Genomic DNA, 25,731 nt, shown 5'->3' with positions numbered 1-25,731 from the left:
TTAGAATTAGTTGTCATTTTGCACATATGCAAAATATCTGCCAGGATTTTTGATGGGGATTGCATTGAATCTATAATAAATTTGGGAAGAATACCTTAACAACATTAAATTTTCAATTAATATATGTTGTATTAGGCCTCCATGTATTTAGATCATCTTTAATTATTCCCAGCAGTGTCTTGCAGATTTCACTGGAGAGGTTTTACACATCTTTCTTTAGACTTATTTCTAGATAATTGATGTTTTCCAATGCTAATGTAATTAGTAATAACATTTTTTCTGATTATTAGTTGCTAGCATATGAAAATGCAATTGATTATTTAGATAATAACTTTGTATTTAGCCACTTTACTAAATTTGCTTATTAATTAGAACTTTGTATTTTTTGAACATTCTATGAACATCATTATGTCACCTGAGAATAATGACAGTTTTGCATGTTCCTTTATAATTTTTGTGTTTTCATATCTTTTGTGTGCCTTATGCACTGGCAGGAACCTCTAGTGCAATTTTGAGGTGACATGGTGATAGTGGACATCATTGCCTTTTTCCCAACCTAAGTGGTGAAAGCATTTAATGTTTCACCATTCGGTATAATATTTGCTGTGGATTTTTGTAGCTACTCATTATCAGACTGAGAAAATTTCTTTCTATCCTTGGTTTTCTGAGAGATTTTTCTTAAATGGGTATTGAATTTTTATCAAACACTTTTTCTACATCTGTTTTGATGACCGTATGTTTTTCTCTTTTATTCTATTAATATTGTGAATTAACATTGGTTGAGTTTTGAATGTTAAGCCAATCTTACATTCCTGGAATAAATCACACTTGATCAGAAGTATTATCTTTTTTATATACTTCTGTGTGTGATTTTTATATATTTCGGCCTGGATTTTCTTAAGGATTTTGGCATCTATGTTCATGAGATTTGTGGCCTATGATATTTCTTTCTTATGATGTTCTCCAACTTTTGGCTTTGTTTTCTCAATTTATATCTTTTACAAATTGCTTTCATGTCTGCTTTTATCTTTCTTCCTTCCTTCTACTTTATTTGAGTTTAATATGCTGTCTTTTTCCAGCTTTTGAGATAGATGCTTAGATTATTGATTTTCAACCTTTTGTAAGATATGCATTTAAAGTCATAAATTTTCCTCTAAACATTGCTTAATTAATCCCAAAATTTTTCTGATGTCATACTTTCATTATTATTCATTTAAATATATTTTCAACTTATTGTGATTTCTTCTTTTCTTATGGTTTATTTAAAAAGCTGTTGCTTAACATCCAAACATTTGTAGATTTCCTAATTGTCTTTCTGTTGTTGATATGTCTTTTAGTTCCACTGAGTATTTTGCATTTCGAATGTACATTTTGAATGTATACTGGAGTGTTTTATAGAAATCAGTTATGTGAAGCTGGTTAATTGTGTTATTTAAATATTCCATATTCTTATTGTTTTATTGTTGTTATTGTTTGTTCTCTCAGTTACTGCAACAGGTATGTTAATATCTCTAGCTCTGATTATGGTTATAGTTATCTTTTTAGTTTTGTTAATTTTTACTTTATATATTTTGAAGTATTAGTTTCTTAGAAATGTAGGATTGCTATGTCCTCTTATTGAAATGACTTTTATTATTATTATTATTAAATATTTATACCTTATCTCTAGTAATACTTTTTGCCTTAAAGCCTGTTTGTCTGATATTAATACAGCTATGCCAGTTTTCTTTATACATGGGTTGCTACTGTATGTTTTTATTTTCAATCTTAACTATATTAGTTTAGTAAGGTTTTTAAACATAGCTTTTTTGAAAAAACAAAAACAAAAACAAAAAAAAACCCAGTCTGATAATCTTTGAATTTAGACCATTTAAATTTAATATTGTTACTGACATTGAGTTTAAGTCAACAAACTTACTATTTATTTTTTATTTGTTCCATGTGTCTTTATTTCTTCATTCTTACATTTTAGCTTTTTGGGGAGGGATTAATAGAGCTTTTAAAAATATTTGATGTTTTCTTCTGCTAGCTTTTCAATAATACATTCTTTTAGGGTGGTACTATTAGGGATTACAGTATGCATTCTTCCCTTATTACTAATACATCTACCTCACATTATTCCTTCATCTACTTCAAGCACAGTGGAAGAGCACCATCACAGTTTAACCTCATTTTCCTCTTTCTCACCCTCTGAGCTCTGGTTTCAATGTATACATCTTGTACATATGTTATACACCCCACAAGGCATAATTATTATTATTTTAAGCAGTCAATATTTATTTTTATTTATTCACACATTTACCCTTTCCAGGGTTCTTTCTTCCTGTCAGCAGTTTCATGCTTCCATCTGGAATCATTTTTTCTTTAACTCAGAGAAATTCCTTGCAGATTTATTATCGTACTATGTAGTATGGTGTAGATCATGAAACACATCTTTATTTCACATGTATTTTTGAAGGATATTTTTGCTGGTGATAAAATTCTAGGTTGGTGAATTCTTTTTTAAATTTTAATTTTCCTTTCAACACTTTAAAGTTATCATTCCATTGTCTTCTGGGGCCCAAAAATATCTGTTGAAAAGTTAGTCATCAGATGTATTTTTACTTCTTTGAATGTAATGTGTCTTTTTGTCTCTGGCTGGTTAAAATTTTTTTTCTTGTCTTTGATTTTCAGTAGTGTGACTATGATGTACATATAGATATGGCTTTCTTGTTTTTATTCTTCTTGGGGATCACTAAGCTTCTTCTTGGAGATAGTGCATTAAGTGTGTTGTCTTTCATCAGATTTGTAGATTCTTGGCCACTGTCTCTTCAAATATTTTGTCTTCCTCTTCTTCTCATCTCCTTCTGGAGCTACAGTAACATGAATATTAGACCTTTTGATTATACCTCATTTCTTAGTGTTTTGCTCTGGTTTGCCCATCTTTATCCCTTTGTACATCAGTTTTGTATTTTTTTTTTTTTTTTTTTTTTTTTGAGACGGAGTTTCACTCTTGTTACCCAGACTGGAGTGCAATGGCGCGATCTCGGCTCACCGCAACCTCCGCCTCCTGGGTTCAGGCAATTCTCCTGCCTCAGCCTCCTGAGTAGCTGGAATTACAGGCACGTGCCACCATGCCCAGCTAATTTTTTGTATTTTTAGTAGAGACGGGGTTTCACCATGTTGACCAGGATGGTCTCGATCTCTCGACCTCGTGATCCACCTGCCTCGGCCTCCCAAAGTGCTGGGATTACAGGCTTGAGCCACCGCGCCCAGCCTATAGTTTTGTATTTTTTTAATTGGCCTGCTTTTCAGTTCTAAATCCCCATTTTCTATCATGACTCGTCTGCTATTAAGCCCATCCAAGTGATCTTAATTTCAGATAATTGTATTCTTTTGTGGTAGATGGTCCAGTTGATTCTTTTCTCATAGTTTCTAAATATTGGTTGATATTCTCCATTTTTTCATCTGCTTTGTCCATCATTTCCTCTAATTTGACCATCTTTTTCTCTATCTCCTCAAACATATTAACTCTAGTTATTTTAAAGTTCCTGTCTGATAAGTCTAGTATCTGAATTATCTCTGGATCTATTTCCATTATCTGGCTTCTTTCTTGGATTTCAGGTATTTTTGGTTCTTTTGAGGTTTTTAAATAATACCCCATAGTTTTTTATCCAGTGCTGGACATTATGGATGCAACCTGGAAGAGCCTTTGGGTGAAGGATGTTAACTTTCTCCAACAAGTGTTGAGTTTTGTTGAGAGAGAGAGCTAGGCAGTTCTTAATCTTGTCAACCCTTGGTTAAGTCTAGTCTATTTCACTTTTGTCTATACTACTGGGGTGTGGTTTTTATTCCTAAAGCATGGCCTTTCTAGGTTCACAACTGAAAGCTCTGGGTGATTACCAACTTCCCTTTACATTGACCCAGCTTGTACTCCAACCCTAATCAATTAACGATTGGCTCTTTAGTCCCTAAACTGCTGTTTTCCCCTTAGTTTCTTGGTTTCTCACTCTCTGCATGTATAGCTTAGGAGTAGGCTAAGGACTTGAGGGGTAATTTGAACACAAGTACATTTGTCTCTTTCTTTAAAGTTTTCTTCTTTTTGTGATTTTGCTCCTCAGACATTAAATACTCTGAATACTCTGTCATCCCCAAACTCTTCTTAGCTCAATAGACTATACTCTTTGCTTGGTTTCTATTTCCCAGTGTAGCAATTGGGAAACATCTTTAGGGAAAACATCAAGGTGACTGTAGAGCTTACTTCTGGTGCTTCCTTTCTTTTAAGGCTTGTAGTTCTTCTAGTCCTGTCTGCATTTATTGCTCTCCAGTGTTTTCAAATAACTACGTGTATATTTTGTCTATCTTTTACAATTTGGTGGGTGAGTTAATCTAGTGCAAGCTACTTTATTTTTAGTTAATATGTATATGTAGCTATCATTTATTGAGCAATGAGAAGTGCTTTAATTCCATGACCTCATTTCTTTCTCACAATAGTCCAAAGAGGTGGCTTATGATTATGAGCTTTAACTTACATATGTAGAAATTAAAGCTCAAACATACTTGCATCCAAATTCCCCTCAAGTCCTTAGCCCACTCCAAATTGCATTTCTTTTCCCTAGCAGATGTCAAGAATCTTGCCCAAAGTCACATAGCTGATAAGTGGAAGAGTTGGGATTTGAACTCAGGTCTGTATGTCTGCCTTTCAGCATTAGTCTTTTATAATGGTTTTTGCACTTGTCTGCCTCTCAGAAAGTAATGAACCCTCATGTTTCAAAGACTTGACATTGGTGATTTTATAATTTGCCAGTAGGAACACTAAGAGTAGAGCTCATCATCCCCTCTTAGTGACTGATCTGGTGTGTCAATATTTGATTGTGCCTTGTCATCTCCTTTATTAGACTAGAAAGCCTCAAGAAGGCAGGAATGTTGTATGGCTCAGTGTTGTAACCCCAGTGCTTGGCACAGGTCATGGTTGAAGTTTTAAAAATTACTTGCAAGGAAAAAAACCCTCTGATTTAGCATGTTAAGAATGCTTTGACCTGTGATCCCAGCTACTTGAGAGGCTGTGGTGGGAGGATCACTTGATCTTGCGGGGTGGAGGTTGCAGTGAGCCAAGATCATGCCACTGCGTACCAGCCTGGGTGAGAGAATGAGGCCCCATCTCAAAGAAAAAAAAATTCAAAAGAATGCTTTGGATTTTAAGAGACAGAAACCTGATGATTTAAATGATGTAGATATTTATTATTTTATTTAACCAAAAATGGAAAGGAGGAGGTTCCAGGGTTTATTCAACAGCTCTGCATCCTCCAGGACCCAGGCTCTATATGTCTCTCTGCTGAGTCCCCTACATTGTTGGTGTTTGTCCCCATGTTAGTACCTCATAATCACAAGGGAGCTGCTGCAGGTCCAGGCGTCAGGGCCACATTTCAGACAGGAAAATGAAACAAGTGGAGACACCAGTTAGTTTTCTTCTTGTCTGTCTTTCTTTTATCAGAAAACAACAAAATCTTTCCCAGAAGCCCCCAGTAGACTTATTTTACTTTGTTTTTGTCCAGAATGCTATCATTTATAGCTGAAAGAGAGGATGAAAGAGGATTTGTCCCAAGAATAAGATTATGACAGTTGGACTGACCACAGGTCAAATCTAGCCTGTGGGCTCTTTTTATACATCCCACGATCTAATAATTTTTTTCATTTTTAAAGAGTTGGGGAGGAGGAGAAGAAGAAAAGCAATAGATCATATGTGGCCCATAGAGCCTAAAATATTTACTATCTGGCTCTTTGCAGAAAACCAACCCTTGGCTTAGAAAAATCATGATTTACTTCTGGGGCTATCATAATATTGCCTTGGATAAAACGGGTTTGATTAGCAAGCAGGAAAAAATGAAGGACTGGCTATTGGGTGGCCTGCCATAGAGTGTATCTCTGGACCAGGTCAAGTGAAAAAAATGCCTTCTCTGGATGATTTGAGAGAGGTCAAGATTCTACTGACTGAGAGGACTTCTTTTACTGGCCCTTTCAGTATTAGCATCAGGGACCTGGTCAAAATAAAAATGTGTAGCTTGGAACGGAAGACTATTCACTCAGTTCGTTAGCCTAGAATAAAAGAGTATGAGATTTTATGGATCATCTTGGCCCAAATCTCCTGTTTTACAGATAAGGACACTGAGACTCAGAGATGGGACAGGATTTGCCCGAGATAACACTCCTAGTCAGTGGCAGAATCAGGACTGTTACTGAGGTGTTCTGATATCTGTCTAATGCTCTGTTATGTCCCTTTAGCAACCCAAAAAAGATTGATTTGGTTGATTAGAGATTCAGTGAGTATGAGGAAGTGTGATATGGGACTAATATATATATTTTTCTTTCTTTTATTTTGGGTGGGTACTGATATTTTTTAATGGAATGCAGTTGGAAAGAAAACCCTGCACCAGTGGAGTCAAGTCCTAAATGCCTGATGGGTGAAGGGACAGTGCAAGAGTGGATGGGTTATTTACCATAATGCAGGTCTCATGAATTCTCACTTCCAATCTAGGCAAATTGCATTTTTCCCCTGGCAGATGTCAGTAGATATTTATGCTTCTGACAGCATACTCACCAACAAACAGGAGGATTGTGACTGTAAAATATTAAGAAGTACGTGACTGTTGGAGCATCACATACAGAGAGGAAAGCCTCAGCAGTGTGGATTAGACACAGTTGTATGGGTAGAACAGAAATTTCTGCAAAAATTGGGCCCAGAAGATTCCCTTAGCACCTACTACATGCTAGACTCTATGGAAATCCCAAAATATATATAAGGAAAGAAAGTGTAGGGAGCCAATATTAACATCTATTACACATCAGCCAGTATGCTAGGCGTAATCACAATCATGATTTCTTTTAATTCTCTGGAGGGAAAGTATTTTTATCCCCATTTTACAGATGAAGAAACAGCTTCAGAGGTTGTGTGACTTATCCAATGTCATAGCAAGTAAGTGGTAGAGTTAAGACTTAAATTTAGAGTGATCTGATTTTATTGCTGGCTCTTTTTCCACTATGTAAGCTGTCTCTTCCATGGATCCCTGCTCTCAATGAATTTTCAATCTAGAAGAGAAGTTAAGGCACATGCTTGAATATTAATAATGCAGGGACATATGTGATCAGCTTCATTCAAATGATATGAGGTGATCTTAAGACCTTGCCACACCAAGTGTGGTCCTGGAGTATAGCATAGACCTCCATGGAAGCTTGTGAGAAATGCAGTGTTTCAGGCCCATTCCAGACTCACTGAAAAATGCTCTACATTTTAACAGTACTTTCAGGTGATTTACTAATTATGCATGCTAAAGTTTGAGGGAGGTCACAGATTGGAAGGTGACTGGGAGGGCATCTTGGAGGAGGTGGCATTTGCCTTGGGCCTCAAAGGATCCATGTGGCTCCTGCAATGATGGTAAAGAGGCGAGAGGCAGAACGCTGCAAGACTGGTCTTGAGCTTGGAGAGTTTTCCAGGTTGACTTGAGTAGAGAGGTTGAAGAATCATGAGAAACAGGTCTAGGAATGAGTTTGGGCCACATGTAGTGGCAGGCACCTATAATTCCAGCTACTTGAGAGGCTGAGGCAGAAGGATTGCTCAAACCTGGGAGGTGGAGAAGTTGCAGTGAGCCGAGACCACGTCACTGCGCTCCAGACAACAAGAGTGAAACTCTGTCTCAAAAATAAATAAATAAATAAAAAAATTTAAAAATCACATTTCAAGACTATGTAAGTGAAAGATATATATCTCTCTCTCACTCCACTCAGCATGTCTTACTTGATTATCCAGTTTGGTGTCTTATAACTTCATAAAAAGATTTCCAGAGAAGAGGAAATGTCGTTAAACCTCATTTGAAATTCTTTACTAAAAAGGATGCAAGGAACTGCTCAGCCTTATCTCTTGTGGAGAGGAGAAGACTGTGGCGAGATGGAATGTCTCCAGGAGAAGAAGGAAGTTCAGGGTGGTCAGGAGCTGTTTTATATTTCCATTGAGGTGTGAGCCGAATGCCCTGCCAATAGCAGAAAGGCTTTCAGGCAGCTCCTAGCGCTAGGGCAAGACTAACATCCAGGACAGGGTTCAACGGCAGAGACCTCCTGGGATGCCTGCAAAGAATTGGGTTGCCTCCAGAGGGTGTCTGCTGCAGTTTTAGTGCTGGCTTCCAGACTGCTAGCTTGCTGGCACAGCCCCAGTATTTAGGCTATGACTTAAGATGACCTCCTTGGCTCTTCCACATCCTCACATCTGTGCCCACGGTGTCATCAAGGGCTGCCCATTCTGCCCACAATGTCAGTCTGTCTGTCCTCTCTTCTCCAGAGGATCTTCTCCACTCCCCTGGGGAAGAAGAACGTACTGTTTCCTCTGGGCTTCCAGGACACTACCAGGCCAGGGCCCCTCCACCCTCCACTTAGCTCTCCATGGGGCCAAAACATCTCACCAGCACTTAACATAGTAGGGGCTGGTACATAGGTGCTCAGTAAGCATATGGATATTAGGAAAACAAAATAGACATAAAGCCTCACTAGATTATGGGTGTTTATAATTTGCTTTCAGTTTTCGGCACTCCAGGACCACTTACCCATTTGACTAGATTCTTCCTTCAGATCCCCCTCCCCTATAGGGTCTTTTTAATTTGTTAATGCTTAGAAATTAGACTAGTTTTGAATACATAATACAGCCATGTAGTCCAACAATCAAAATGCTTTAAAAGGTACTCATTGAGCAGTCTTGGTCTCACCTCCATCTTCCCTTTGCAACCTTCTACGGCTTCCTAGTAATAAATACTTTGTTTTTTAATGTATTCTTCAAATATTTCCTTCTGCAAATAAAAATTCAAATATATGTTCTTCTTCTTTTTTTTTTTTTTTTGACAGTCTTGCTCTGTCATGCAGGCTGGAGTGCAGTGGCACCGTCTTGGCTCACTGCAGCCTCCACCTCCCAGGTTCAAGCGATTCTCCTGTCTCATCTCCTGAGTAGCTAGGATTACAGGCATGCACCACCATACCTGGCTAATGTTTGTGTTTTTGTAGAGGCAAGGTCTTGCCATGTTGGTCAGGCAGGTCTCGAACTCCTTATCTCAAGTCATCCACCCATCAAAGTGGTGGGATTGCAGGCATGAGCTACCATGCCTGGCCATTTGTCACTTTTTTTAACACGAAAAAGTAGCATACTATATGCACTGTGCTGTGACTTGCTTTTTTCACTTAATAATAAAAACAAGGGTGTTCCATATCAGTAAGAACATAGAAAGCATCCTCGTTCTTTTTTGGTTTTCATCTTTAAAAAAAAATACTTGTATAGTATCCCATTGTGAGGATGCATCCTAATTTAGTTACCCACATGAACACCTGGGCTGTTTCCAAACTTTTGCTGTTACAGACAAGCTGCAACAAATAACCTTGTGTATGTGTCGTTTCGATGTGTCCAGGTATAACTGTAAGATCGGTTCACAGACCTGGGGCTGCTGGATTAAGAGAACGTGGGATTTCAGTAGATTCTGCCAAATGACCTTCCATATAGGGAGACACTGAGTTCTTTTATGTTTTTTTGTTTTGTTTTTGTTTTTGAGATAGGGTCTTGCTCTGTCACCCAGGCTGGAGCACAGTGGTGCAATCACGGCTCACTGCAGCTTTGATCTCCTGGGCTCAGGTGATGGCTCCCCCCTCAGCCTCCTGAGTAGCTAAGGGTACAGGTGGGCACCACCATGCCTGGCTAATTTTTTTTGTAGAGGTGGAGTTTTATCACGTTGCCAAGGCTGGTCGAACTCTTGAGTTCAAGCAGTTTGCCCACCTTGGCCTCTCAAAATGCTGAAATTACAGGCATGAGCGACCATGCCCAGTCTTCCCAGCTAATTTAAAAAATTTTTTTGTAGAGATGGGGTCTCACTATGATCCTCCTGCCTCAGGCTCCCAAAGTGCTGGGATTATAGGTGTGAGCCACTATGTCTGTTCGAGAGGCACCGTTCACTCTCCCCCTGTAGAGTCTAAGGGTACCCATTTCCCATAAGTTCACAGCAGAGTTGTGTGGCTGTGATTTGGATTTTTGCCAACCTGATAAGTAAGAAATGCCATCTTGGTGTAATTTCTATGTTCATTGATTAAAAATGATCATCTTTTCACCTTTTAAGAGCATTTGTATTTTTTCCATTAACTGTGTGTCATGTGCATCGCCCATTTTTTCTCTTGGTTCTTGGTCTTTTTCCTGCTAGTTTTATGAGAACTGCTTTCTATGGTGAGCAGATGAGACCATTGTCTATGGAATGATTGCAGTTTTCCTGAGTGAGTCATTATCTTTGTACTCATGTTGCACTTTTTTTTCCCCTCACAGAGAAGTTTTGGATTTTTTTATTTCGTAAAATTTATCAATCTTTCCTTTTATGGCTTTTAGATTTTGTATCAAAGTTAGCCCCTTTCCCACTCCAAGATTATGAAGGAATTCACCCAGAGGAGGCGAGAGGAAGCAGGTGTGGGCCCCTCAGAGCAAATGCTGCCAACATCACAGTTTTGTTTGGGATTTAGCCCCGTTCTCACGGGGAGAAAGATTTGCTGCCAGAGGCTGATGCCCACTGCCAAAGGCCTGGGTGCCAGGCACCCTGCTCATCAGCTGGTGCCCTTTGCAGGGGCTGGAAAGGAGGTGAATGAGGGGAAATGAAACGTTTGGCAACCTCGTGTTCCCAACAGGTGAGGTCTTGCCAGGTGCAGCCAGGTCAGTATAATGAAAGGAAATAGAATTAGAACTTTGAAGTGAAACTTGAAGCTCACATAAACTTGAACCTTTCCTGGGATTTGAAAAGAAGTAATTAATTTAGAAATGTGCTTCCTCAATATTAAATTCTGCCACACTGGCTCCAGGCAGGAAATATTCTAGAATAGATTCCCAAATGTGAATTCATTTGACATGGAGGCAGAAAAGAAATGATGAAGCAGATAACTTCTCTAAAATCTTCAGTACAGTACTACGAGGTTGAAGGGAGAATGAAGCTCATAAATGCTTGGGTCTGGGGAGGCTTTGACATCAACTAGCCTGGGTCCTTGTCTTCACTCTGCCACTCACTGTGTGACCTCAGACAAATTGCTTCACTTCTCTGAGCCTTAGTTTCTTCCTCTGTAAATGGGGATAATGCTAATAATTAGGCCTAACATTGATTAAGTGCTAAGTACACGCAGGCACTGTATTTGATGCTTCACATGCGTGAAACTGTTCACTTTCTAGGGCAGCTGTGAAAATTAAATGCAATACCATGAAGAGCTTTGCACAGTGCCTGACACATGATAAGTCTTCAATAAATATTCCCCGGTAGTACTGCTATTCTGTATGCTTACTGAAATCAGATGGGAAGGCTCCACTTTTAATTGTGGTGTCATTTCATACATTCATTCATTCCGCAAATACTTCCTGAGCCCCTGCCGCATGTGGGTGCTGGAGACACAACAGTGAGCAAGGTCTGCGCCCCGCAGTGCTTACAGACTAACAAGGCAGACACAGTAGCCAGTGCTGCAGACTCAATGTCCATGTCCCGCCAAATTAATATGTTGAAACATTAACCCCCAATGTGATGGTATTTGGAGATGAGGCTTTGGGGAAATGTTACGTCATGAGGGTTCAGCCCTCATGAATGGGATTAGTGTCTTCTTATAAAAGAGACCCCAGAGAGCTCCCTCACCCTTTCTGCCATGTGTGAACACAGTGTGAGAAGACAGCTGTCTTTGAAGCAGGAAGCAGAGCCTCCCCAGACACCAAACCACTGTTGCCCTCATCGTGGACCTCCAAAACTCTAAAACTCTGAGAAATCAATTTCTGTGTTTAAAAACCATCCATTCTATGGTATTTTATTACTGCAGCCTGAGTGGATTAAAACAATCCGTGGGCAGCGACCACACTCTGCAATGGGGACTTTGCTGGGGCGCAGTCAGGGTGCTGAAGGAGCACACAGCATGAATAACTCTGTCCCAGCTGCAGGGCTTGCCACACCCAGCCCTGCGGACAGGGTGGGGATCCAGGGGCAGGGTCCCTCTGGAGAGGGGATAACCATTATAGGAACAGGGAACACTTACATAGCAAGTCTTTGAGCCAGAAGTGGTTTAATTAATACTCACAATAGCTGTATGTGCTTAGTACTGTTATTATCCCTAGTTTATAGACAATGAAACTGAGGAACCAAAATGTTGTTCAAGGTCACATGGCTCATAAGTAGTGGAGCTGGGATTTGAGCCTGGACATTTGGCCCCGGAGTTTACATCAGGAGGTGGTTGCGGACAGGAGTGCAGAGATGCTCACTACTGGGAGCTGGGCTGAGACCGCTGCACCGTTAGGAATCATAACTGCAAAGTGGGAGCAGAACAGAGTGGCAAGAAGACCAGGAGCCAGGGCAGCATCTTGGCAGGAGTTTTCTTTAAGCAGACCGCCCTTTTCCAGCTGTGGCAGGACAAGCCAGGGGGCACTGGAGGTGTGCCTACAAATGGCTCCAGGAATCTTGCTGGCCTGAAATGATACTTTACAAGTTGAATCTTGTTTGGTTCAAGGCGTTTCTCCCAGTGAAAATGAAAAGACATTTGGCAGAACCAGTTCCTAAAGTCTCTATCAACTATGGCTATTTCCATTTACCTAAAATGTGCTCTCCTCCTTTCTACTCTCTTCGCCTAGGTAAGGTTCCTGCTCCTCAGATCCCCAAACCAGGCTTGCACCCCACTTTTGGGGCTGCCACAGCACCCTGGACCAGCACTTCACAGCTCTTGCCCAGGACTTATTTTCATTTTTTTTTTTTTTTTTTTGAGACAGAGTCTCATTCTGTTGCCAGGCTGGAGTGCAGTGGCGTGATCTCCGCTCAGTGTAACCTCTACTGCTCAGGTTCAAGCAATTCTCCTGCCTCAGCCTCCTGAGTAGCTGGGACTGCAGGCACGTGCCACCATGGCTGTCTAATTTTTGTACGTTTAGTAGAGACATGGTTTCACCATGTTAGCCAGGATGGTCTCCATCTCCTGACCTCATGATCTGCCTGCCTCAGCCTCCCAAAGTGCTGGGATTACAGGTGTGAGCCACCATGCCTGGCCAATGACTTACTTTTAAAGTTTTTTTTTTTCTTTAGTTCAATTTAACTTTACTTTTGAGAGGGGGCAACCCATGTTGCCCAGGCTGGCCTTGAACTCCTGGACTCAAGTGGTCCTCCCAGCTCAGCTCCCGAGTAGCTGGGACTACAGATGCATGCCACCATACTTGGCTGGGACTTACATTTTATTGGCTGATAATTTATGACCTCAGGAGAGCAGTGACTATGTCTGTTTTTTCTTACTCTTTAGCACCTGTCATGGGGCTGGCATGTAGTCACTCAATAAATATCTGATGAATGAGTAAATAAATAGCCAGCACTTCAGGAGAACTAAGATAGAGAACCATCAAATAGGAAGGTCAGGCCTGGGTGTGGCACACCACTCACTTTAGAAGAAAAGGGCTGGGCATTCAGACCCTGGGCACAAAGTCACCGGTGATCTAAGGAAAGGAGCCAGCAGAGGTGGACAGTATCTGTTTGGTGACTAAGCTGGAGGGTCCACACTGGCTTTGGAGTAGACCAGTTCTCTTCTAAATACTATCAGTAGCCACCATATTGCTGAGCATGTGGTGAGGTCCTGTCTCCATTTAGCACCTGCATGGCCTCATGTAATTATTCAGCCTCACCAAGACTCCCTTTCCTTATTTATAAAATAGGGATATAAAACTTCTTCATAGCAATATTTGGAGGAATAAAATGAGATAGCATATGAAAAGTGATGTGCAACATGGCAAGACCCCATCTCAAAGTAAAATAAAATTAAAAAAAAAAAAAAAAAAACTTAAAAAGTAAGTCCTTGGCTAGACATGGTGGCTCATACCTGTAATCCCGGCACTTTGGGAGGCTAAGGTGGGTGGATCACGAGGTCAGGAGATGGAGATCTTCCTGGCTAACATGGTGAAACCCCATCTCTACTAAACATAGAAAAAATTAGCCAGACATGGTGGTACATACCTGTAGTCCCAGTTACTCGGGAGGCTGAGGCAGGAGAATCACTTGAACCCAGGAGGTAGAGATTATGTTGAGCTGAGATCGCGCCACTGCACTCCAGCCTGGGTGGCAAGCGAGACTGCATGCAGTGCCTGGCTTAAGGACTTGACCAATGAATGCTATTATTAGTATGATAGTTTTTAAAAATGTATCTAGTCCTTAATGTATTATATTTAATCCTCAAAACATCCTTGTGTCATAGGTTATGATTCACATTTTTTTAGATAAGGGCCTTTAGTCTTGGATGAGCCAAGTTGCTGCTCAGAGTTCACATAGTTGGGAGCAATGCTGAAATTTAAACTCATTTCTGCCTGTCCTCAAAGCCAAGTTCTTTTCATTCACTGATACTCAGAAATGGGGCCATAACAAAGTTTAGTTGGGAAAACAATCTGATATAATAAAGGCAGTACTGCTTGAGCAGGAGACACTGTGAGGGAATCCCAGAACAGGGAACTTCCCTGGCTCTACCAATGGAACCCGTGCATCTTCCCTGGGCCCTAGGTCCCAGTTCAATGCCTTTCCTCCTGCTGCTTCTGCTTCTTGGAGCACCCTCTTCCTTGGTGGCCTCCTCCCACAGTGTGATGTGTCTTCTTCAAGATGAACAGGGCAGGTTACAATCTAGGATGGACTGCATGACCCTCACATATTTTAAGTGTAGATATGTGTATGCTTGCATGTGAAAGAACCCTGAAAAAGGCCAGGTGGGGTGGTTCACGCTGGTAATCCCAGCACTTTGGGAGGTCAAGGTAGGTAGATCACGAGGTCAAGAGATCAAGACCATACCCTGGCCAACAAGATGAAACCCTGTCACTACTAAAAATACAAAAATTAGCCAGGCATGGTGGTAGACGCCTGTAGTCCCAGCTACTTGGGAGGCTGAGGCAAAAGCATCTCATGAACCCAGGAGGCAGAGGTTGCAGTGAGCCGAGATCGTGCCACTGCACTCCAGCATGGTGACAGAGCGAGACTCCGTCTCCCCAGAAAAAAGAAAAGAAAAGAAAAAAAGAACCCTAAACATAGATGAGGCATATAGGATAAAAAGTTAAGAGTCATATCCTATAGATGAGGCATATAGGATAAAAAGTTAAGAGAGGAGCTTGGATACTGAGATATTTTCTCCACACTTTCTTAATTAAAAAATGAACATGCATAACTTTTGTGAATATAAAACAATGTTATTTTTTAAAAACCTCAACCATCCCTTCAAGGCTCAGCTGAAGTGCCATCTCCTATATGGAGCTGTGACATCCCCTGGTGTGTGTTTGCCTTGTAAGGTCCTTGGCAATGCTGTTGTCTTTGCCCCTGTGAATCTTCCCCAGCAGCAGATCCTGGCAGACAGAATTGCTCCAAATGCCTCTGGCCAGCCAGCCACAGCCAAGGGCAATCTTTCCCCACAGTGGCTGCAGAGGGTGCTTTTGAACTCTTACCCTTTGTTAAGCTCATTTCACTTAATCCTCCCAACAATCTTTTGAGGTAGGGATTATTATTATCCTCCATTTAGAGACAACTGTCTTAAGACTTACACGGGATAATTAGATTGTTAAACATCTAGTTCCATGCTCACCTGGATCTACTCTGCCACATCCAGCAAAGACTCTGTCACTGGGAAAGTGACATAATCTGTCAGGTGCCCTTCTCTTTATCTGCTCTAACCTTCTCCACCCTACTCTTGACTTCCACGTCTGGGGCGCCCCAGGACACAGTTCACCTATCACTTCTTCCAGGGAGCCTTCTCTGATAAGCTCTGCTTTTTCATGCAGTCTGGGTTGGCGGACTCCTCTGTGCTTGCCTGTATCACAGAACTTAACTCTTCTTGCAGAACTCATCCTTTCTCTCCTCTGCTTTTCTCTTTCTCCAACCAAACTCAAAGGCAAGAGTTTAATTTCTTTCTCCCCAGTGCCTAGTTGGTACAAATAGGATTCAGTAAATATTTGTTGAACAAATTAATAGGATTTTTATAATTGCCATAGAAGATGACTTTTTTACAAATGAGGAAAAATGAAGCTCAAGTAAGTTGAGTGGTTTGCTCAGTTCTGGCCAGTAAGTGTTAGGATTATTATTATTCAGACCAAAATGCTGAAATTTAAAGAAATAAAATTTAAAACTCAGCCAGTTTTACGGGGAACAAAAATATTAACCATGTGCCAGTCCAAGCTAGGTAGAGGTGTATTTAGGTTGTTTGTGTGGTTTTTCTTGCTTTAAAAAAATACAGTTGAAATTTGTTGTCATTGTTGTTTGATTTTGAGACAGGGTTTCACTCCTGTCACCCAGGCTGGAGTATAGTGGTGTGATCTCTCTGCAACCTCTGCCTCCTGAGCTCAAGAGACTTGTGCCTTAGCCATCTGAGTAGCTGGAATTATAGGAATGCGCCATGATGCCTGGCTAATTTTTGTATTTTTAGTAGAGACAGAGTTTCACCGTGTTAGCCAGGCTGGTCTCAAACTCCTGGCCTGAAGTGATCTGCCCACCTCTGCCTCCCAAAGTGCTGGGATTACAGGCTTGAGCCACCATGCCCAGCCCCATGCTTTTTATATAGCCTTCTCTTTATTTTCAGTTATTTGCTTAGTATAATAATTGCTTAGTATGATAATTTTGGGTTGTGAGGCCAAGCAGCTGAATATTTTAGATGGTTCTCAATATTACTGCCAAATTGCATACTAAAAACATTAACACTACCTTCAGGTATAAAGAACTCTCAGAGTGTCAATTTTACCATGAATACACCAGCATCAAAAATTGTCATTATTTAAATTTGCTTTTCTCTCAGAGATATAAGTACTGCCTCATTATTTGTTTCCTTTTCGTGTCTTTGTGAACAACAGAGGTTGAGTATTGTTCTGTGTGTTTAGGGGTTCATTTGCGCACGTTCTTGTGAGACCCACATGTTCATGCTCTTTACTGTGCTATTAAGACTGGAGAAGGCGCACTTAACTATGTAAGTACTAAGTGGAAGGTACTGTGCTAGGTCCTGCAGGAGGTAATGCAGATGACTGAGGTACCACCCCTGCCTTCTTACTGAGTTTACGCTTGAGCAGAAGGGACAGATGTGTACAGAAATAATGATCCAGTCACCTGAGATCAGGAGTTCAGTACCAGCCTGACCAACATGGTGAAACCCTGTCTCCACTAAAAAATACAAAAATTAGCTGGGCATGGTTGTGGACACCTGTAATCCCAGCTACTCCGGGGGCTGAGCCAGGAGAATCATCTGAACTCGGGAGGTGGAGGTTGCAGTGAGTGAGCTGAAATCACGCCATTACACTCCAGCCTGGGCAACAAAAGCAAAACTCTGTCGCAGAAAAAAAAAAAAAGAAGAGGAAGAAATGATCCAGGTGGCTACACTGGGCAGTTGAGAGGTGAATAATGTGTTATAGAAGCACAGAGTTAGGATCAATGATTGATTTTTGACTAAGAGAGTATCAAGGAAGGTTTCAAAAGGTTGGTGGCATTTAGTCCAGGCTGGAAAGGATGAGAAACATCTATTTAGAAGAACTCCAGGTTGACAAAGCATCATGAACAAGTGTTCAGTCTATGGTGTATTTTACATTCTGTTCCTGGGTAGCGTTAGTATGGTTTGTATTCTAAACATCAGTTAGAATGGTTTTGGTGGCAGGGAAGAGAATCCAAATGAAAGGAGGTTTCATCAACCGAAGAACTGTGCTATCTCACAGAACAGGAGGCAGCCATTGTTTTGGTGGGTTCATCAGAGGCGCCACATGATAATCAGAGCCTCGGGCTTTTCCTTTTTTCTTTGCCTTCCTAGGTTTTGATTTTGCGTTTTACCCCATCCCAAGTTTGCTGCTTTCATCTAGTTACTGTGCCATCTCATAGCCACACTCAAAAGTAGAACAGGCCAGAATCTCTCACTCCTTCCATTTTATTAGGAAAAAATAATAAAATGGAAGAAGCCTGAGAGAACATCTCCTGAAATGTCATGTTACATGCTCTGCCTAATCCAATCAGTGGCTAGATGACATAAAGTTAATTACCATGGTTGTTGTAAATGAATCCACATTTACCTTTCTGGAATTTGAAAGGGGGTCACTCTCCTTGAACACACAGTCCCCTCTAAACTGGGGTTCTATAAATAAGGAAGAAGGTGAGTGCATGTAGGTTTTGATTAAGCAACAACCGTATTGCCCCAGTGCTTATAAGCAGACATTTAAGTCAGAAGTATACCAATATTGATAAATTTTCATTGAGAAGATATTTTCTGGGTTCACCTTTGATGAGCTCATTTAATTTTAGAAAAATTTTTCTGTATATCATATGACATTTTCATTTTTGTTTTACTTAAACTATTTTCATGGATACTAATTCTTTTCCATATAAATTTTATGCCACAAATTGATTTCATTCATCTTTTTAATGTCTATATTAAATTTTAATGATAATGTTTGTAGACTCTGACCATATTAGTTTTCTTCTTGAGACTGTTATTTGTCCTAATTACTTTCAGCCAAATTTTGTGGGTCAAGGAATTTTATGTTGACTGTTCCTATCAATAATCTTCATCAGGAATTGGATAAGAGACTGATTATATGTATTTCTCAGTAAATCCATGAGAAAATTGTGACTAATTCTTTTTAGATATGCTAAAAATTAATCTGTTGTTCATATTGTGGTACTGCAGGGGTCAGCAAATTAGGGTCATGTGAGCCTAATCTGGCCTGATGCTTGTAGGGCTGCAAGTTAAAAATGGTCTTTACAGATCAACTTTTGCAATCTATTTAATACTAGGCAACACTAACTTTAATCCTAATTAGGAGAATGTTACCCACACCCCCAAAATTATTTTAGTTCTTCTTATTAGTAGACATATATTATAAAAACTATATTCAGTTATTACTATTACATTGGATGTCTCTTTTTGTTTTTGAGACAGAGTCTTGCTCTGCTGCCCAGACTGGAGTGCAGTGGCATGATCTCAGCTCACTGCAACCTCCACCTCCTAGGTTCAAGCAATTTTCCTGTTTCAGCCTCCTGAGTACTGGGATTACAGGTGCACATCACCACTTCTGGCTAATTTTTGTATTTTTAGTAGAGATGGGGTTTCACCATGTTGGCCAGGCTGGTCTTGAACTGCTGACCTCAAGTGATCCACTTGTCTTGGCCTCCCAAAGTACTGGGATTACAGGTGTGAGCCACTGTGCCTGGTCTTACATTGAATTTTATCAATTAATATTTCATGGAAACTTGTTTTCTCCCATGTCATATAAATTCTGTGTAATATTCTTTATGTTTACTATTGATCAACAAACCCGAAAATATTTATTATCAGGTTCTTTACAGAAAATGTGTTCTAAACCCTGCTCTATTGGACTGCTAACCTGATTCTTCTGAACACTTTTACTTTCCCTATCCTACATTAAGGATCTGCTTCATTGGGGTTACAAAGAACAAATGGTGAATAGTTCAGTCTGTTCAGGCTTTCACAACAAAGTGGCATAAACTTGGTGGGTTATGAACAACAGAGATTTATTTCTCTGTTGTTTATTCTCAAAGATTTATCAATGAACAGAGATTTATTCTCCCAGTTCTAGAGGCTGGGAAGTCTGAGAGCAAGGCAATAGCAGATTTGGGCATGGTGAGGGCCCACTTCCTGGTTCGTAGATGGCTGTCTTCTTGCTATCTTCTCTCTGTCTTCTCAGAGGGGTCGAAGGGGTAATGGTGAGCTCTGTGGGATCTCTTTCATAAAGATACTAATTCTATTCACAAGACTCATGACTGATCACTTCCTAAAGGCCCCACCTTCAAATATCTTCATCTGGGGATTATGTTTCAACAAATAAATTTTGGGGGTGGACACAAATATTCAGTCCACAGCAGTGAGTAAGGCCCCTGTGTTTTTAGGGCTGAAATTGTAATCTGTCCTGCTTCAGTTAGGAAAATAGTAAGTGGATGAGTGTGATCACATCGTTCAGTGATAAAGAGAAATGTCTTCAAACTCTAACACATTGTGTCAAATAAAAATAAAATTGACATAAGAGTTTTAAAATAAATGTTTCCCTTTTTTACGTATTAAAGTATGATGAGTCTAACATGTTGGAAAAGACAACATATTGTTTCAAAGCATCAACATTTGAGAGAAACATAGTCATTTGAAACTTGGGAGAGTCAAGAGGACTTTTACTTTTTCCTACTGTTTCCTACTGAAGTTAGCTTCTTTTTCTTTCCTTTAACAGATGAGGAAAAAGAAAATAATAGAGCATCCAAGCCCCACTCCACTCCTGCTACTCTGCAATGGTAAGTTTCCATTTTTCGCAAATTCTCTCTTCAGAGGATGCTCACATCTTCCTAACCACAGGATGGGATATCACTTGGATATTTTAACATTGTTATGATAACCTGACATCCAATAACCAACACAAAATCTATTTAATTTACAGGTATATGTAAAGTGCTCAACTAGTCTTTAATCTAGCCTGGAGATTGGAATTTTCATATTTTGTTTTAGGGTAGATGTTTTTTCTGTTATCCAAACACTGGCAAGGACTGGACTCCCCATGGGTGTTATTAGTTGATTTTAATAGAATCCATTATTACAATTTATAATAGAAACAGAGGTCTGTTCACTCTTACCAATGAATCCTTAATGAATTCATAATTAATTGCGACTATATATAATTATTTTAACAATAACACCAATGAGAGCGATCTACTAGAATGGCTTTCTCTTTAATATATGGAATTCCTGGGCTTGATGAAATATTTAATGATGTTTAAGTGATTGCACTTGCACTTGTGTTTGATATTTACAGATACATTCTCCTCTAAAGAGCTTTATTTGGAAATTATGTTGTAGCTTTGAACACTAGCGCTCTCTATGCCTGAGATTCACTCCATAGAGAATCTTGGCCATTGAAGGTGGTTATTCCCCTCGCAGTGCAGTCCAGCAAATATGAAGGAATTAAGGAATGAAGGGGAAGGAAAGAGAAATGGGGAAAAGAAAGGAACTAAAATCCACTATGTGCACCCCTCCCTGCTAGCCTCTTTATATATATGCCTCATTTCATTCTAACAATTCTGTGGAGTTGCTATTGTTGTGCCCGTTTTACTGATGAGGAAAATAAAGCTGAAGCAGTCAAATCATTTGCCTGAACAGGTACACAGCTATTCAGTGACAGAGGCAGGAACCTGGCTGGGTATCTTTAACTTCCAAGCTCATTCTTGGGAAGAAAGGAAAAGAAACCTCAGGAAGGATAGAGAAGAGAGGCCAGATCAGCAAAGGAAGCAGATGGGCTTTAATGAGGAAATCATATTAGATTCTCTAGTCTAATCCACCCAGAGGTGAGAGGAAAAACAACACTGGGAGAAAGCATCCAGGAACGTAACTCAATCTTCTCTAACAAGAGCCTCAGCAGTTAGCTTGTTTTGCTTCAAGGATAGCAAAGATTGTTTTCAAGAGCTCTATTTCCAGCCTTTGGCTTCTTTCCACCATTTGTTCCTATAGACTTTTTCTCATTGCATTTGCTGTTTTTTGCTTTATTAAAAATTCTACTTTGCTTCTCAGATCAAATCTCCCCCTTCACCCTTCCCTAAGTATTATGGCCACGCAAGTTCCCATAGTGCCAAGACATCAAATGAGGCATCGATGTAAAGGACTTTGGGAATGGAAATTTCTAGAAGTACACGGAATTGACATTCTTGTGTGTGTGTGTGTGTGTGTGTGTATGTGTGTGTGTGTGTGATCTCACTTTGTTGCCCAGGCTGGAGTGCAGTGGTACAATCTTGGTTCACTGAAACCTCCACCTTCTGAATTCAATCAATTCTTCTGCCTCAGCCTCCTGACAGCTGGGATTACAGGCACCCACCACCAGGCCCTGCTCATTTTTGTACTTTTCATAGAGATGGGGTTTCACTATGTTGGCTAGGCTGGTCTTGAACTCCCAACCTCAGGTGATCCTCCTGCCCTGTCCTCTCAAAGTAGTGGGATTACAGGCGTGAGCCACTGCACCCGGCCAACAGACATTCTTGCTTTAACAACCTGAACATGTATGTCATATGTTTCAGAGTACGAAATTGGAAAAACACTAGAAGAAAATCACCTTGTTCATGTCTAGTTTTCTATGATCCCAGGACATCTGCCTGACAAGTGAGGCTGTCAATGGTGCCGTCTCTGAAATCAAACTGCCACAGCTTAGCTCCCAGCTCTGCCATTTACAAGCTGTGAAATCTTGGGCAAGGTCCTTAACCTCTCTGGGCCTCAGTCTACTCATCTATAAAATGGGGATGGCAATAGTACCTAGCTCATAGGGTAGTTATGATGATAAGATGAATTGTTCTATAGAAGGTGCTTGCACAGCACCTGGGATAGGGTAGAGGCTCAGTCATTCCCTCAGCACACTCCTTCCGAGTCCCACAAGGACAACCTTCCTGGCATAGGCATGGGCAGCTCTCCTTCTATGGTACCTAATTCTGTACAAAATATCCATTCTTCTAAATAAAGGGTCACATAGATCATTTCAGGAGAAATTTCACCCTCTAAGTCACAAGTTCGGGCAGTGAATTTTTTTTTTAATGATACAGCTATTTTCAAAGCCAAACCAAATTTGAGAACTTGTACATTTTAGTCTTATTCTCAAAAGGCATCAAGTTGTTCAAAGAACATCGTTTCCTCTAATTTTCTGTATATGTTTAAGATAGAATTTGTGTCATTAACTCATTCGAAAAATGTTTACTGAGCCACTGCCATTTGCTAGGTCCTTGTTCTAGGCCCTGGAAATGCAATGGTGGATAAGGTAGACCAAGAAGAGGAACTGATGATGGCGGGAAATAAATAGGAATGGGAAATAAATAGGTTTTAAATGAATAACACTCAGGGTGCAGTGGCTTACGCCTGTAATCCCAGCACTTTGAGAGGCTGAGGTGGTGGATTGCCTGAAGCAGGAGCTCAAGACTAGCCTGGGAAACAGAGTGAGACCCTGTCTCTGCTAAAAAACAAAAAACCTATCTGGGCATGGTGACATAAACCAGTGATCCTACTTATTCTGGAGGCTGAGTCTGGAATATCACTTGAGCCTGGGAGTTCAAGACCATAATGGACTATGATCCTGCCACTGTAGTCCAGTCTGGGTGACAGAGCAAGACCCTGTCTCCATTTAAAAAAACAACTAATGCTAGATAAACCAGGAATGTATTAGATAGTGATAAGTGCTGTGCAGAGACTTTGACTTGGCTAGTAGATGGTATCGGAGAGGCTATTTCAGGTTGAGCAGTAAGGGCAGGTTTCTCTGAGAAGGTAACATTTCAGTGGATAGATGTATGACACCATGACAGTGTGAAAACCAGGGACAGGGGAATGTTCCAGGTGGAAAGAACAGCTTCTACAAAGGCCCCACTGTTGTAGGTGGGCTCTCCAGATAGAGCTGAGTTGTGCATACAGGTGGTTTATTAGGGCGTGGGCCCAGCCTCCACACCCATGAAGGTGTGAGGAATAGACAGAGGGGTGATGGGCAGTGAAGAGGTTATCACAGAGCTTCAGTCAGTCCTGCAGGGAGTTCTGAGGTGGGGTTGGCCAGTTAAACATGACCCAAATCAAAGCAACAGATCCAAGCCTTTATCCCCCACCCCATTGTCCATCATTGGATGGAGGCTGCCCCCAGGGCTCATGTAACTTGGAGAGGAAGTTCCCTTCATGTTAGGCTGAGGGTCACTCCTTGGAAGGACTCAGCCTCCCAGCAGGGGGAACAATGTCTCAGTGCCCCAGGGCAGTCCGGGCACACACAGCGTCCACCACTCCTTCCTGGGATGGCAGCAGGCTGAGCTTGCTGAAGGACCAACAAGAAGGTGGCCCGTGTGGTTGGAATATAGCACACAAGGAGGAGAGTGACACAGTGGAGGGGGAGAGGTGCGCAGGGGAGAGGGCACATAAGCAGTAGGGACGAGAAAGGAGGATATAAAACTTAGGAACAGGCATGCCTAAACAGTGGTGGAGAACATGTGATCACATTATCGGTAAGGTTCCGGTCCATTTCTCATCGTAGTTCTTTGCCTTCTCCTCAAAAGCAACCTGTTATCAGTGAGACATGTGTGTGCACATGTATCATTTTTTTAAAAAAAATGTGTTTTCAGTAGAAAACTTTAATCTCTTAAAAGAGACTGGATGCACCCTCCATTTTAGAAGGAAAAGTGACATAAATTACAATGTGTCCCCTTTTTGCTCTGGCTGCCACGGGGTTGAGAGTTAAAGCTGGTGCTTACATATTTTTTCAATTTCTTTTATCTTTGTCTAATTTTCTTCTTCTTTTGTTAGCTTAAAAAAAAAAAAAAACTTAGGATAGGCCAGGCGCGGTGGTTCATGCCTGTAATCCCAGGAATTTGGGAGGCCAAGGCAGGCAGATCATGAGGTCAAGAGATTGAGACCATCCTGGCCAACGTGGTGAAACCCCATCTCTACTAAAAATACAAATTAGCTAGGTGTGGTGTCACACGCTTGTAGTCTCAGCTACTCGAGAGGCTGAGGTAGGAGAATCACTTGAACCCGGGAGGTGGAGGTTGCAATGAGCCGAGATCGTGCCACTGCACTCCAGCCTGGTGACAGAGTGAGACTCCATCACAAAAAGAACCAAACAAAACCCCAGGATATAAGCAAATTTAACAAATATATATTTGCTTTAATTTTATTTTATTTACAGAAGAAATATATTTCCTTGTTAAAAAACTAAAAACATTATCGGTAAGGTTCCGGTCCATTTCTCATCGTAGTTCTTTGCCTTCTCCTCAGAAGCAACCTGTTACCAGTGAGACATGTGTGTGCATGTGTATAGTTGTGTGTATACATATGGGTAGATGTGTATTATAGACCCTTCCCTGTGCATTTACATGCATATGTGTCTGTAGAGGTTTCTGAATGATGGCTTTTTATTTAGCATTGCCTCCTTTATAAAAAGCATGCAGATGTATCACACTAAAAAACTGACCCACAACCTGTTGTGCTGTATTAATCCACTGCTTGCTTTCTTCCTCAGTAGAAGGTCCTGAAGCTACACCCATGGTTCATAAAGAACAACCCAATTTTAACTGCAGCGCAGTATTCAGCATAAGACAACGGCAGAATTAATGCTGCCACTTCCTTTTTTGGTTTGTTTTTTTGAAACAAAGTCTTGCTCTGTCACCCAGGCTAGAGTACAGAGGCGTGATCTTGGCTCACTGCAACCTTTGCCTCCCAGGTTCAAGCAATTCTCCTGCCTCAGCCTCCTGCATAGCTGGGATTATAGGCATACACCACCACATCCAGCTCATTTTTGTATTTTGGTAGAGATGAGCCTTCACCATGTTGACCAGGCTAGTCTTGAACTCCTGACCTCAAGGGATCCACTGGTCTCAGCTTCCCAAAGTGCTGGGATTACAGGTGTGAGCCACCATGCCCAGTGTCATTTCCCTTTTGAGGAACCTTTAGGTTGTGTTCAAATCTCATCCTTGTCATTACAAAGAGGGCCTCACAGAACATCTTCCTGTATGGCCCCTTGAACACCGTGGGAATATTTCTTCGTGTCTGTATCAAGAAGCAGAATTGCTCCATTAACACTTAAAGTGTTGATGGATTGCAAAATTGACCATTTACCACTTTATATCTTCATCCACACTGCAAAATACTTACAAAACAGGAACCTAAAGCTAGGACAAGCATCTCATTCTCTGAGGCATTTATATCCTTCATGCTGTGCCCTCTCTCCAGCGGCAGCAGGCAGCCCCTGAGGAC

General features: G+C 40.9%; 1 protein-coding gene across 4 annotated transcripts in view; it reads left to right on the top strand.

Annotated features, from left to right (window-relative positions):
* Positions 1–25,731, top strand: part of RFX4 (regulatory factor X4) — a 183,032-nt gene that overhangs the window by 33,825 nt on the left and 123,476 nt on the right. For all 4 annotated transcript variants that reach the window (XM_074402290.1, XM_074402292.1, XM_074402291.1 and 1 more), the window contains one exon: positions 20,213–20,273. In XM_074402290.1, the coding sequence (XP_074258391.1) occupies positions 20,213–20,273 (61 nt within the window). The remainder of the gene's footprint in view (positions 1–20,212; positions 20,274–25,731) is intronic.

The sequence above is a fragment of the Saimiri boliviensis genome, chromosome 7 (assembly GCF_048565385.1).
Source record: "Saimiri boliviensis isolate mSaiBol1 chromosome 7, mSaiBol1.pri, whole genome shotgun sequence".
NCBI lineage: Eukaryota > Metazoa > Chordata > Mammalia > Primates > Cebidae > Saimiri > Saimiri boliviensis.
The sequence above is the reverse complement of the archived record's forward strand: the minus strand, read 5'-3'. Positions and strand labels throughout refer to the sequence as shown.